The sequence below is a fragment of the Onychomys torridus genome, chromosome 18, assembly GCF_903995425.1.
Source record: "Onychomys torridus chromosome 18, mOncTor1.1, whole genome shotgun sequence".
NCBI classification, from domain to species: Eukaryota; Metazoa; Chordata; class Mammalia; order Rodentia; family Cricetidae; genus Onychomys; species Onychomys torridus.
This window is the reverse complement of record NC_050460.1, coordinates 51,800,489-51,813,829: the sequence shown is the minus strand read 5'-3', so window position 1 is coordinate 51,813,829 and position 13,341 is coordinate 51,800,489. Positions and strand designations below refer to the sequence as shown.

The window sequence follows — 13,341 nt, the reverse complement described above, 5'->3', positions numbered from 1 at the left end:
TTGTAATTGCTAATATACAAGAATCAGTGAAGAGTCCTCCCACACCCCAGAACCTCCTCCTCGTCCAGGGTGAAGTCACTTGGGACTCCTATTGTTAGATGGGTTTGTGATACCTTGTTTGTGTTCTATGAGGCAGGTACCTATCAACATTTATTCTATTTTTTTTTCTGTTAGAATTTACAGTGTTATTATTTACAGCAAAACTATTGATGTTTTTTTTTTTTTCAATTTTTTTTCTTTAAAAAAGGAACAAATAGTGTTTATACCCTGACGGTTTGGGTCCAAGGAAATAAGGCGAGCTGTTGTGGATTGAGTAATTTTAGAGTTTCTTTCTGGTTTGATCATCCCATCTTCTGTCCTTTCCAGTGCACAGTTTTTTTTTCCTTCCTTGAAGATGACACCAGATTACTCAGATCAAGTCTGAACAACATGGCTTCTTGTATCTTACAGTACACATGTGTCAATCCTGGGAATGAGAGTGAGTTTCCATGCTCTGTAAATTGGCTCATGCTAAATTAAAAAAAATGTGAATAATTTTCTTCTTTTTTTCTTCCTTTTGCATTAAAAAAAAAAAATCACGTCCTTGTTGTGTGGAAGCAGCAGACCCACACTCCCTCCTTGGTAAATATTTCCCTTCCGGTTGATTCTCTGGTGAATTTCTCAATACTGGCAGTACGAACATGTGGTCCTGTGGAAAGTGAAATGGTAGGCAGTGAGTTTAGCTTTCATTTCATTTCACTTCATCTTTTCGTTGTTTTATTTGAGACAGGGTCTCATGCAGCCTAGGTTGGCCTTGAACTTGCTATCTAACCTAGGATGACATTGAACTCCTGCCCCATCCTGTTCTAATCACAGTACCTAGGTTATGTGGTGTGGGGTCCGAAACCTGAGCCTACCTGCACGGTAGACAAGTCCTTCACCAATTGAGACACATCCCTCACTTTATTTTTCAGATAGAGGAGAACTCATCTATGTCTTCCTTGCTGTTCATCATAAAGGGTTCAGAGAACAAGGGCCCAGTTCCTGTTAAGAGGTGGTTAAGCTGCCTGGACAATACATCAGAGGACCAGACTCTAGACCATAGGTTCCCAAACTGTTGCAACCCACACAGGGGTCGAGTATCAAGTATTTACATTACGGTTCATAACAGCAGGAAAATTAAGGTTCTGAAGTAACAACAAAATGGTTGAGGCTGGTCACCACAACATGAGGAAGTGTATTAAAGGGCCGCAGCATTACGAAGGTTGAGAACCACTGTTGGAGGGTATCTCAGGAAACACTCCCAAGTCAAGGTAGAGAAGCTGGCAGGCTGGAATTCCAGCACCAGGCAGGAAGGAGTGTAAGCACAAACCTGTTTGCTCACAAAACCCAGCCAACTCTCTTCTGCGGCTCATAGAGAGCCTTTAGAATCTGGCTTCTGCCAGGGACAGAGGTGTCTTGGTGACCTTGAGCTTGTTTACCCAGGCTTGTTTCTTTCTCTCTGGGTGGATCACCCATGACATCCTGCCCTGTGTAAACACCCTCAACAGCTCTTCCCGTCTCCCGTTCTGGGTCTGGCTGCCTTTTTCATGTGCCTTTTGCTACTGACCTCCCTGGCCCAGGTCACTGGAGATCAGAGCCAAGAACACCAAAGCACCCACTCCTCTGAGATTTCAACACTTGCCCTGCTCAAGGAAGGAAAGTGACTGGCTTCAGTAGATCCAATTACAGAGGGTGGGCAGACCCTGTCCATCAGGATTCTCACACCTCGGTTTCTGTCATTAAATCCACATCTCTCAGGCACCAGGCTGCTTACAGGGCTCTGGGATCATGTCACCCTGTTCATCCAGGGAGAATGAGTTCCCAGTACTATTCTCTAAACTTGCCCTCGTGTGTCCCAGCTTCATCGGCATGGAAATTTTTAACATACCATACTTCTATGACGTAGAGTTTAATAATTTGTAGTAAGTGTCTATAAACGTGAGAACACTAAAAAACTGCGTGAACTCCCGTCTGTTTGCTTTACGTTTTCTAATAACCAACTTATCTTCCCAAGTTAATTTTGGATTACAAATACAAAACAAAGCCTTTGTCTTCTCAATCGAAGCCAACATTGTCTTTCTAGATAGAGTGGGTTTGTTTTTACTGCTCTTAAAGATTTGGTTGATTATGTCCTTCTGTATTGTGGCTATTTTTTTTTTTTTTTAAAGTAGTTAACCTTCAAGTCTTTCTGGTTCTCAGTCAGGCAGCCAGAATGTGGGTTCCAACCCCATGGGTATAGGAATGCTAGTGGATAGATAACCTTGCATATAAACATTTTATACTAAGGGCAGTGTCACACAAAGAGGATGAGAACCTTGGCTAAGCAGTTAGAAAGTGAACTGTGGTGAGAGCGCCCTCTGGTGGCTGGGATGATGTGAGGCCGGAGCGTCGACAGCAGAAATAGGATTGGGGGATTCCCTTCCCTTCTCTGAGTGTAGAAAACCAAGGGAAAGGATTTAAGACACATTCAGAGGAGGGATGTTTCCAGGAGTTTGCTCTACTCTTTCATATGTGAACGTGGGAGAAATTCGCAGCCATGCCTATGCTTTTAGACTAATTTATTTTCATTATAAGAAACATTTTAACTGATGGCTTAGAGACCACAGCTCCAGGTCCGGCATAGGCTCGGGGGCAGAATTCAAGAGTCCCTTTAGAGGCCTCTGGAAATACTCAGAGTTTTTATTTTTTCCACACCTGTGGCCCTCATTAGTCCAGCCCAGTGCACAACTGGGAACTTATTTCCCAATATCTCTACTGAAGTCACTTTCTCCTCCAGTTCTCAAACTGGCTGCATAGTGGGCTTAATAAGTCCTGGTCCACACCTACAGGGGCCAGTGTTGAAAACAACCCCCACCCCAACAGTGTTGGATCAAGGCAGTCAACAATGGGCCCTGGAGGCGGGCTTCCCAAGGTTTAATGTGCACGTGGCCACCTGGGGTTCTGGTTTTATAGATCAAGGGTAAGCCTAGACATGGGTTTCTAAGGCCATAGATGCTGCTGGCACCACTCTTTGCCTCTGGTCCTACTTAGGGAATGCAGGCAGCATGCCCATCAGCTACACACACAGCATTCCACACGACCTTCGGTTGCTCCTGAGTTAGCATCCACTTAGACGTTCCTTCTCTAGTCAACATGGATGGAATTCCTCTCTATTCCTCCAGCTCCTTTTAAATCCATCTCCTTCAAAGTGCAGACTCCAGGGCTCTAAAGAGACAGATCCTTCTTTGCAGGTGACCTCTCACCTGACAGATTCCACAGGGTCTGTTCTCTGCACACAGAGAACTGCTCTGATCTTCCGTTGGCTCCCCACCTATCTCCCCCACCCCTCTCCCATCCCCCTTCCTTTTATCATATGGCAAAGAATGTTTCCTTTTAATCTTCTAAATTTTGTGTTGTTTTCTTTTTTTTTTCTTTTTAATTAAGAAATTTTCTAGTCATTTTACATACCAACCACAGGTCCCCCTCTCCTCCCGCCCCCTTGTGTTATGTTTTAGTTTAGCCTGTGTGTGCATATACATGTACCTGGTACACCCTATGTGTGGAGGTCAGGGGTCAACATGTGGGAGCTGGTTCTACCCTTCTATCATGTGGGTCCTGGGAACTGAAATTCAGGTTGTCAGGTGTCTTAGTTACTTTTAATTGCTACACTAAGACACCATGACCAAAGCAATTTATAGAAGAATTTATCAGGGCTTCAGGCTTCAGAGGGTGAGTCCAAGACCATCATGGCAGGAAGCATGGCAACAGGCAGGCTCTCAGATAGACTGAGAGCTTACATCTCGATCAAGAGCATGAGGCAGAGAGTTAGCTGGGAATGGTGTGGGTTTTGAAGTGTGACACACTTCCTCTGACAAGGCCACACCTCCTAATCCTTCCTAAACAGTTCCATCAACCCGGGGACCAAGCTTCCAAAGATGAGCCTTCAGGGCCATTCTCGTTCAAGGCTCCACATGGGGTGTGGTGGCAAGCACCTTTTCTTGTGGGCCATCTTGTTGGCCCATATATAATTTTTTTAAAGCAATACTTTTCACTATAATAGGAAACTATAATCAAAAATTAAGGTTTGCTTTTCCTTTAGTTTTTGTTTGGCTTCTTTTTGGAGACTGAGTCTCGCATAGCCAAGGCTGGTCTTGAACTCTTGATCTTCCTGCCTCTGTCTTCCCAAGTGCTAGAATTATAGATGTGTACTAGCACACTTGGCTGAAAACTTGGTTTAAAACAACTCCCAACTCAGAACAGATTTCCTCTTCAACTAGTAGCGATAAATGAGGCCTTTTTGAAATGGTTCTTTCCTAGTGACTTGAGTTAGAAACAGCCAAAGCTGCAGAGCCAGCAGGAAAAAGCAAACACAGCGGGAACAGACTGGTGCATATTTTTTAAAGCAAAAGAAAATGCATTTCTTTCCTTTTTTACTGAGTGCTTATTACCTATCTGGCACTGTCCAGAAGTGCATTACATCAATCCTAATAACAGGGCGGTATTATGTCCCCTCCTGCACAGGTAATTCAAACAGTAAGGGTGTTAGCAAGGGCTAACAGCCACACTCCCTGGCTTCAGTTCTGTCTCCACCATGTATCAGGAAAACAGACAGAAAACTATCTGTACCTTGGATACATTCTGGGAAAAGGTCCCAGAGACAGGGGCCTGAGTGGGATGAACTTCCTCAGTCCGTGAAAGGGAGAGGGGATGGTCATCACCTCCTCTGGCTTTGTCTGGGTCTCTGCTTCATTCCTTGGTAAAAAAGGCACAGACACCTGAGGCTTTACTGACTGCCTCAGTTTACTATGGGAACCACTGCTAGTGAATGTAGTGAATCACCTTCACCCGGGGAAGGGCTGCCTCGCTTGGCAAGCTGCTCATCTTGTTTCCTTCCTGCTTCTCCTAATGTATTTATAATAGTACCTTCTAATGGAGGGTTTCTAGGGGCTCAGTAGCCACTGCTATGAAGCAGTTTACATGTCTGAACTGAGTGAATTCTAAAATAACTCTGAGACCTGTTACTCTTATCCTTCTACAGGGGGTTACTGTTGCTCCTCCAGGCTTCATTTCAACCACTACCTGTTCCACCAAGGAAATGACAACATACATTAGGTAACTTGACCAAACCTATAGAGTTGATAAACTACTTGCCACCCCTATTTACTTCTGTGCCACCAACGGCCACAATGAACGACTGCCATTGGAAATTACTGACAGCCACTGTCCCCTGCCTCAGCTACTGAAGAACTAGGGTTATCTGCATGCACTTCCCAGCTCTCAGGGAAGGGCACATGAATATGTGTGTATGCATGCTGCTGGGAACTGAATCCAGACAGAGCCTTGTGCATGCTGGGTAAGCACTCTACCACTGAGCCTAGTACTTAGTGGTTAGGCTCTTGTAAGGTTTGGGTTAGCCTGGACTACAAAATAAGAGCTCTCCAAAGGCCACGGGCTGGGCAAGTCAGCTCAGTGGTGGAGCTGTTGCCTTGCACATCTGATCATTTCCAGAATGATCAGAATCCCCACAGATGAGTAACTCGGGTTCATTAAAGCTCAGCTTACTTGCGTCTTTGAGGACCCTCCCATCCCTGCCAGGTCAGATCTACAATGAGCCCCAAGGATGAGTGTGGGAGCCTGTTTTCAGGTTCCTCATGGCTTTACCCAGCAGGTCCACATAGAGGATGATTAGGGCCACGGGCATTAGTGCAGGTGTCTGAGATGTCTGCACTTGGCTGTGCTGGGGGAGGAGGTCTTTTGCTCCACCCCTTGGCGTCTTTATAAATACCCTGGGGCAGAGACAGTCAGGGCCCATTGGAATAGGTTTCAGGCCCTCCCGAGGCTCTCCTGTATTTTCTATCTGTTTATCTCTGCACTATAAATCCTTCTATCTAATATTTCCTGCTGCTCACACTCAAGAAAACTCTGGGGAGCTGTGGGGTTGGTGGGTAAACGCTCCACAGATGAGCATCTGGAGGTAACCTGTTAGGGTTTCTTTCCTAGTTCTATGCTTTTATAAGACTGTGGGAGATCTTCTTAACCTCTTAGGGCCTGTTCCTGATGTTAACCAGAGATGCCAATCCAAGAGGGGAGTCTTTGAGAACTGAAGAGCCACACAGAAACACACACACAATTCTCTTTCCAGAACAGCTGGGGCTCTTCTTTTTCCATCTCATCGATGGTCACAACATGATGATGGGCTCCCACCCAGAGTGCACAGCAGGAGTCTAGTGCAGCAGGCATCATGGGATTGCTAAGTCCATTAAATGCCTCACAGAAGGCGAAGGAAAGATACTGTAGAGCAAATACCAAGAGGGCATTTGTCGGGCAGAACTAAGGAGCTACCTGGGAGATGGAGCTCAGATGTAAAGCGCTTCTCTGACATGCACGAAGCCGTGGGTTTGATTCCCAATACTGCATAAACTGCGCATGGTATGTGGCTGGCCTGGAATCTAAGCAATCGGGACGGGGAGGCAGGAGGATCGGGAGTTTAGGGTCATCCTCAGGTACACAGAAAGTACAAGTCCTGCCTGGGCTTCAAGAGACCCCCTCTCAAAAACAAAATTCTATCTGAGCCTTAGGTAGCTACAATGAGGTTATTTCCAAATTTCTTACTTCTGCACTCAAATATCAGGGTTCCTTGTTGGCAGGGGAGGACAGATAAGAAAATAAGATGAGAATTCCCACTCTTTGTCCTTTTAGTCCCCTGGGCCACACTGACAGAGAGAAGATGCCCCGAGGACACAACTTTCCAAAACTGTTTTCTCACCGCAAATTAGCTTTGTGATTGTATCAGTATCAAAAAAAAAAAAAAAAAGAGAACAATGTGAAATCCAGAAAAATAATGTTAAGGGAAATGAAGTCCAAACAAATATAAACACACCTCACTTATTAAATATTTAACTTCTAAAAAGCCCATATGATCAACCTCTTAATTGTGTCTAGGCTTACAAAATAAAAATAACAATTGATGTATCAGATTCTATTAATTTAACTCGGACTCGGTGTCAGCTCTGTATTAACCCAAACTCCTGGGGCTGAGCACAGTCCATTGGAACTGGCTTGACAGTCTCCCCACTGGAAATGGCGGCTGCCTGTCAATGGGAGCCTCATGGTAAGAGAACAGGAGGCTTGAATCATTTGTATCTGTTCCTGCAGATGCCATATACATATGGAGAATTTTTATAGATCCAATGTGCATATGTGTGAAAGTACATATACATGTGTAGATACACACATGTACATATACACACATACACGTGGACATCTGTATTCACATGCAGAAAGAGAGCAGGGATGACTTCATAGTTGGTCCCAGTAGAAAAAAAAGAGAAAGAGCCGGGCAGAGGTGGCTCACGCCTTTAATCCCAGCACTCGGGAGGCAGAGGCAGGTGGATCTCTGTGAGCTCCAGGCCAGCCTGGTCTACAAAGCGAGTTCCAGGAAAGGCTCAAAGCTACACAGAGAAACCCTGTCTCGAAAAACAAACACACAACCAAAAACCAAAAACCAAAACCAAACCAAACAAAAAAAGAGATATATAGGTATACGGAATCTAGAAAATTCTTGAGACTTCGAAGTTTCACTATTGACATAAGTACATCTCCCACCTGGACTGACGTCACTGTCACTGGTGGGTCTTCTTCTCCACGTTCCGAATTTCTTTCCTCGTCTTCACTTTATAGCCTTCCCCCTGCTAAAGGAGAGCACATGTTACGTTTCTGGGGTGGAAGAGTTTGGGACCAGTGCCCACGCTGGACCCTGGAGGCTGCAGTGGGAAGGAGAACTGGTGAGGGCCACGGGACATCCTCAGACATAGACGATCTGCTCGGCTCGCCTGCATAGACCAGCTCACCACGGCCACAGCATGCGACAGCATGTTCAAGGTAACCACGACATAACGAGGCCTCATAGCACAGAGGGTTAATGATCCCAGAGAGCCGCCAGCCCGTTTCCTACAGGCTGGAAGAAATCATCATTGACATTCACAAGGCACCCGAACCCCAACTGTTAGGGTTGTAGTCGATGATTTTTGTCAGCCAGCAAAACCATAACTAGTCTGTTGTAGTATGACAGGGACTTCTTACACAAGCACCAAGCCAGAGCTAAATGCCACGGCTGGTCCGACTGCTTCTCTTTAGTTAGTTTTTGGAATTACCAACACTGTCCCCTCTCCATCTTGGTCCAAGACTGTATCAATTTCTACAGATTGGGGCTGTCTTTCCTGGCTATCAGATACACACTTCTCTGAGAGCGAGACACAGTTGTTTTTCCTTCAACAGGAAGCATGGGGCAGCGAGGGAAGAGGGGTCTTAATTCCTTTCTCACCTGGTCCTCAGTACTTTTCAGTTTGTTTTTTTTCCTTGTGTAAACATAATATTTAATACTTAACTTCCTACCTTTAAATATGAAAAAGGTTTGGGAAACAGAAAAGCATAATAGCGAGATGTCTTCTTTGGCAGGAAGGGGTTCATTGGGTGAGCTACACTCACAGTTCCAAGTTGGTTCTGTATTAGCACTTTGGACATGGGGCTTCACAAAGCCTGATATGACAGCGAAGTTTAGATTTTTCTATAGAATATGACGGGCCAGACAACCACACAGGCCTGATGTGAAAGTTGTGAGCCAAACTCTGTTACCCTAACAGTGTCCTCCTCCCTCAGTGTCCTAGACAGGCACCAACTGAAGGCCAAGTGTAGGTCCTCTCAAGGGGACTGTTGATGGTCACGGATTCTACCTTCTCCTCCTTCCAACTGGAACACTTTGTCTCTAATAAGTGAACTTATCTCTGTGATTATTCTGACAACAGTAAGTACATAACAGTTGGATGTGGGATCAAGAAAAGTGGTTGGACCCGGTACAAAGCCTACGTCAGAAAAAGCCAACCCAGCATTCCAAGCTTCCACACAGCAGCAGTCACTCTGTTAGTAAGGTTTTCCAGGGGGCTCACAAAAGATGCTACCCTCTACTTTCTCCTTGGAAACCACGCTACATTACCACTTCATCCTGCTTTCTCTCCTGTGGACCAATCCGTCTTATTACTTTCCGAGTGATCTGTTGGAAGCAACAGAGAGAAGTAGGGACTATTCTTTGTCACGAGGGGTCACTATAACCTATTGCACACAATGGTGTTTCTCATGCAGGGCTTTTAAACTCTAGAAGCATGAAATCTCAATGGTGATTACTTTTCTGGTGACGAGGTTGCCTTCTTCATCAGTAAATTGTTCTTCAGTGACCGATTCACCAGGGATGGTTTTGGCTTCCTCCCCCTAAAGGATGTGGCATAGAGATGAGCGACATGAGAGAGGAGAGTGTGGGCGGGTATCGATCCAGGTCCACCGCACACCACACGGCATACCACACAGGCTCTGGCAGAGAAGTCACAAACTGTGCTTCCCTCTCCAGGGACAGATAAGATTGACTTCATAGCTGGTTAGCGAATGGTTCACAACCTTCAGTCTTACACCTCAAGCATGTATTCAGGCACGGATGGTAGTTGGCAACAAATTCCAAGAAAATAGATCACTTTAAGATGCAGTTAGCCACAGAAAAGCCAGGAGGCTTCATTGGTTGAAACAAATATTAGTCAATCATTATTAGTAAGAAAAGACAAACTCATTGGGGATTTAGCTCAGTGGTAGAGCGCTTGCCTAGCAAACACAAGGCCCTGGGGTCGATCCTCAGCTCAAAAAAAAAAAAAAAAAGAATAGACAAACTCACTCAAGCACAGCACTTCATCACAGTCACACCATAGGTTGAGAGATTTTATGGGGCGAGCTCTATCTAATTTGAGTAATGACAGTTTCTGAGCTGGGAAGATACTTAAGAAATTGTGTACTAAGGACAAAACACTTTAAAAAATGATTATGAAAAAAGTTCAGGGTAGAGAAAGGCTTATTTGCAGGGGAGGGGAGGGGGTGCTGACGTTTTCATAGATTGTACATGAGAGTAACTGGGGTGGTGTCTGGGTGGAAAGATCATCTGACATTTCTTGGTATTGATTCTTCATTAGTTAACTGCTCTCTAGTTTAGAGTGGGAAACTGCCCTAGGTCTTCTGAGTTCACCCTTAGTCCCTGCTTCTGTCTAGTTTCTGTTGACTCCATGTAGAGGAAAGAGTATAGAGGTCACACATCCCAACACTCTGAAATGTGCAGCAAGTGTTTCACGGGGGAGCTAATCTTATTTCCTATGTTTGGTTTCCCATATTTGGCAAAAATGCCATTTTATTTTAAAGATAAAGGCATAGAGACAGCAAAAGTATCAACCAAAGGTCATGGGAGGTTTTTACTGTAGTTAGGGAGTGAATGATGTATTTGAGGTCATTCTTCTGAGCACCCAGCTTTCTGAGTGGTACACAAGGAAAGACCTTAGGAGACTCCAGCAAGACAGAAATCCATTTACTGGGCTCCAAGTAAGCCTTTCTGTGTGCAGATGCTAATTGTGAAATTGTTTAAAGAACCCTGGGAAGGAATGGGAGAAGTAGGTATGGATGTAAGCACAAGGGATATAGATGTACAAGTGAATTGTTGACATCGATGAATACCTTCAGAAGAATCAAAGCCCCACCTACCAATACCGAGCCACATTGCTTCTTGCAAATGTTCTGGAAGGTGAACACTTTGTCTCATTACTGAAAATGTACCCTTTACATGCATAGTCAATGCAGATGACTCTCTTTAAGACCAAAACAAGTTGTCTAATTATATAGCTCCTCACTACACTAGAGGAGTAGATTGTATTGGAAGACCAGTAAAGATTTATGGACTAGGTACTTTAAAAATCTGTCTCTTTACCTCTCTGTCAATTATGTTAGAGGTCAAATGTTTTCAAGGAAAGGTCTCTGGAACCCCTCTAATGGGAGAGAGACAATCACTAATTAGCTTTTGAAGACTACTGTACTTTTACATAAACAAAATCCCCTCTCCAGTCTTCCTTACAACAGAATTTCTGGCACCCCCCCCCCCCCCCCCAATTAGGATTGCCACAGAAGTGACTCATGGTTTGGACAGCCTCTGAGGCACTCACTCACTATTGAGTTGGGGGATAGCTCAAAACTCAGAAAAATCACTTAATGGAGAATGTTTTTAGAATCTTTGAAAATTGTATTTGAGCAGATCTGACAGTCCCCACCTCCCTTGTTTCATCTAGTCTTCATGAAAAAGTACAAAGAAAAGGATTAAGAAATGTAGGGAGCTGGGCGGTGGTAGCACATGCTTTTAATTTGGGTGGATCTCTAAATTCAAGGTCAGCCTGGTCTACAGAGCTAGTTCCAGGGTGGCCCAGACTGTTACACAGAGAAACCCTGTCCCCCCAAAACAAAACAGAAGAAGAAGAAGAAGAAGAAGAAGAAGAAGAAGAAGAAGAAGAAGAAGAAGAAGAAGAAATAATAATGATGATGATGATGATGATGTAGGGAACCTAGTTGAACTTGGCTCTTGGCCGAGTCTTCAGACATTGGGATTGTGTGTTTGATAAAATGTTTAATGTGTACTGCTCTCTTCTCTTTCTCTAGAGACACCTACAGAAGTCTCAGGCTATGTGAGTCACACTCAGTGTGCTATGCCTGGAGAATACCTTGCCTGCACTCTGCATACAACCATTCTCCTGTCAAGGATTGAGGTGAGTGGTGAACTTTGCCATGCAGAGGTAAGTACCTCGCACAGACCATCCTGGGGGAGGTAATGCAGATGGACAGTGTTTTCAACTAGCTGTCTGAAGGTGGAATTTTCATTTCTAGCAAAAACTGCTTCCTAGACTTCAAAATTGAGCTCCATTTTTGGCACGTGTTAGTATAATTAGAACCCATTTCTAAAGTTTTCCTCTGACTTGTCCTGTGTCACACATATCCATGCCAGGTGTGACCTAAAGCTCTCAGTCACTGCCTAATAATGAGAAATGTGCTTTCATTTCCAAGACAAGGCAGTGGGAGTTTCCTTGGTGTTCCCCTCTCTTCCTCAGTAGATTCTGGGGTATTAACTGAGCCCTGTGTTCACTACAAACTACCTTCTCACCAAGACAGAATCCTTGTTTTCTGAGAAAGGCAGGCTACAAATGCCAGAGTCATAGCTGTCTCGTGGCCAACAGGCCTGTGCAGAACACGCACTAACACAGGACATGGCTTTCTTTGGGGCGGTTCTTTGACAAGCTTTCAAGTGCGCAAAGAAACGGAGAGCCAGCTGGTTATCAAACATGCTGAACTTCCCAAAGTGCACTGCAGGCCTCTAGACACAGCAGCACCCCATTGCTTCTACCTGCTGGTACCTTTATAATCACTCGCCGGCGAATGACTCGGGTCGTGACCCTCTGCTCCTCCTCTGAACTTGAACCACTCTCACTGGTGCTCAAGTCCTGATAAATGCATTTTTAGTATAATTTTATCATCATATTGAAAACAAAAGACATTCTGAGAAGGGAAATCAAGAAAGAATTATATTTACTTATTCCTCCCCCCCTCAAAGGAATAGCATGATATATATTTAAGAGAATCCTGCAAATGGAGAGGGAGAACATGTTTGAGTAAGATTCAGGCTGCTTTTATAGCTCTTTGTGTATGTGAGTGAGTGGTTATGTCTCTGCATGTTCCTGAATGTATGTGTGTATGCAGGCATGAACACACATGTTTATGTGGATCTGTATGACTGGGTGTGTTTGTGTGTGTACTTGTACGTGTGTGTGCATGTGTGGTGTCTGTGTGTACAGTGAAACAATAAGGTAATTAGCTGAATGCTGGTGGCATACCACTTTGATCCCAGCATTCAGGAGGCAGAGACAGGTGGATCTCTGTGAGTTCAAGGCCAGCCTGGTTTACAGAGTGAGTTCCAAGGCAACCAAAGGTTCACAGAGAAACCATGTCTCAAAAAACAAAGAAAATAAAGGTAATTATAATCTGTTAGTAATACAGCATTTTTGGCTTTAAAAACTAAATGTTACTAGCTTGATGAGGTCTTTGTATTCTGTTTAAAATAGCTTTAAATCTGCCTTCGTTTGATTTGAACATAGGAGTTTATAACCTAGGCCATATCTGACTTGCTCTCTACAGAAAGAGGCATGCGCAATTTTTGTGGAATTTTGGTTGAATTTGTTAACTTTATTGAAAGCTGTCTTTGAGGTGGACACACCAGACTTGTCTGTACCAGAAGATTATCGTCCGCACAAGGTGTTCAGGAAGAGTTTTTGCCAATGAGTGAGGAAGTAAAGACTTGTGAGCACCTGAGGACTTCAGTAAAGACCCAGAATGAAATGACAGTGTAAGATGGAACCTTGCTGGGACTGTAGGATCATAAGTTCAAGGCCAGCCTGGGCAACTTAACGGGACCCTGTGTCAAAATCTGTGTGGTGTGTGTGT

The 13,341-nt window shown here is 44.4% G+C and overlaps 1 protein-coding gene across 10 annotated transcripts in view; it reads right to left on the bottom strand.

Moving 5' to 3' along the window:
* Nucleotides 1-212: 212 nt before the first annotated feature.
* The window catches only part of Ank3 (ankyrin 3), a 310,708-nt gene continuing 297,579 nt past the window's right edge, over nucleotides 213-13,341 (bottom strand). For 9 of the 10 annotated variants that reach the window (XM_036167577.1, XM_036167580.1, XM_036167581.1 and 6 more), the window contains 2 exons: nucleotides 7,606-7,691; nucleotides 213-688 (listed from right to left, as the gene is read on the bottom strand). In XM_036167577.1, the coding sequence (XP_036023470.1) occupies nucleotides 7,623-7,691 (69 nt within the window). In that variant the 3' untranslated portion in view covers nucleotides 213-688; nucleotides 7,606-7,622. The remainder of the gene's footprint in view (nucleotides 689-7,605; nucleotides 7,692-13,341) is intronic. The other variant, XM_036167578.1, reaches the window with a different exon arrangement.